Genomic DNA, 1,855 nt, shown 5'->3' on the forward strand with positions numbered 1-1,855 from the left:
ATTATGACCTTGTAGTTTATTCAAAGCGTATGCAATAGGTCGCTCACAACGTTCATGTTCTTTTAAAAATTCAAAGTCTGTTAATGTAAATGATGGTACATTCAACATTTCACTTACCTTTGATAATTTTAATTCTACAATTAGTAATTCTTTTACAGCCTCATAAACAGAATTCCATCGCGTTGGAGACGGTGTTTTTGATGAATGCCCAATAATTCGATGATCTATTTCACTTGCGTTTGATCCCGATCTATTTGTTTTACTCCACAAAGCTGAACATTTTACCATAGCAGACCGAAACACTTTTCTATAATTGGCATCATCAGTAACTTTATTCGAGTCTTTAGCGGCTATTAAACTTAATACGTGACTGCAACACTTATGGATGGCAAATTGTAATGCCTATCTTCAGAACTCACTGTGTTTAAAATATTGCTTACAGTTGAAAACTGTACTATTCTATCTTCTTCAGTACAATCTGATTCTTCTTCTCTTTCAAATATTTTTATATTATAATTGAAGTTTTTGAAAGTTTTAAGGAAATTGCTTCTACTATCTATAATAGTAATAGTATATGTAATTTTATCACAACTTAAATGAAACTACGTATGTAAATTCATAATTACTGTCGCAATTCGAATATATGTGTGTAGACTTTCTAATCTTGAACAACAAATCGTTCTAGACTGTCTTTTAAAATTTAAGTTTATCTAATGGATAGTCATCCCATGGAACCTTTTGCAAAAACTGGACCATATGTCAGCAGTTGTAGAAACATACTGTATATTTTTCAACTTTTCTTTTATATTTTGTATCATATTGTAATATTCCACATGTATTTTTTTAACCAGACTTTTTCAACATAAACACTTCACTTCTAACTTTAATTTGCTGAGTCCTGCTACTAATTGTTGTAATTCTAGTTCTTCTACTTTTACAAAAGGTTTCCCAAAGGTTCCCCCCGTACACATATATATTTAAGTACTAAATTATCTGCTGTTTCTTGATCGGACCGTCTTCGTTTTACACTGACTTTACTGCCACTTGAATTCTGCTGTGTAACAAAGAAAAATTTCCCACCTAAAATAAATGAAATCTTTTCAAGAGAAGTCTCTTTTACAATTCTATCTTCTCCTTCGATTAAACTATTAGAACTTGTCGACATATTTTATCGTATTAGAAAATATTTCCAATTTCACTTTTACGAATATTTAAATCGTTGTAGTTACACTGACAAATGATCGCATGACACTAACATGAATCGGATTCATTAAGTACTTCCTATTCGGAAACTACGTATGACGACTTTAATACACAGCATGTGCGTACTGAAGTCTGTTGAAATACATGCAGTGTATTTTATCATTAGGAAACTATTTATACTCACAAATGTATTAAATTGCAAACCATTATTATTGTCAGCAATAATATTTAAAATTGAAATTGAAAATAAAGACAAAATCCAAATTTTTTGAATATTCTTCAAATAAAATATTATTTTAAATACTATTTTAAAAAATGACTGCAACAAATGTAGGAAGCAGGCGTTAATAGAAGAGTTTGCGAGTACGTTGAACCAGTGATGCCAGGACGTGGGATTTTCTCCCACGTGGGAGCCTTCGTGCGCATGCGCATGCTGACGTCACAGCTCGACGGCGGTTGTTTCCATGGATGTATCTATGTGCAACAGTAGGTACGCGTAAGGGGCCCTTCCCAGTTGTTTCCCGCGTTTTTCGTTAAAGTGAAGGTGAGTCGCGTAATGTTATATAATATATTGAATTGTAGTGCAATATTAGTGTATTACAGTGACAGAAACCAGAAGATGGATTACCAGCAGCCTAGTTCGAGTGGATTG

The 1,855-nt window shown here is 32.8% G+C and overlaps 1 protein-coding gene across 1 annotated transcript in view; it reads right to left on the reverse strand.

The window, feature by feature from the left end:
- Positions 1-359: 359 nt before the first annotated feature.
- Positions 360-1,855, reverse strand: part of LOC107189522 (general transcription factor II-I repeat domain-containing protein 2-like) — an 8,255-nt gene continuing 6,759 nt past the window's right edge. Inside the window, exon 3 of the mRNA XM_015578077.1 lies at positions 360-556. Within this exon, the coding sequence (XP_015433563.1) occupies positions 360-556 (197 nt within the window). The remainder of the gene's footprint in view (positions 557-1,855) is intronic.

This window comes from Dufourea novaeangliae, unplaced genomic scaffold, assembly GCF_001272555.1.
Source record: "Dufourea novaeangliae isolate 0120121106 unplaced genomic scaffold, ASM127255v1 scaffold164, whole genome shotgun sequence".
In the NCBI taxonomy this organism is placed as follows: Eukaryota; Metazoa; Arthropoda; class Insecta; order Hymenoptera; family Halictidae; genus Dufourea; species Dufourea novaeangliae.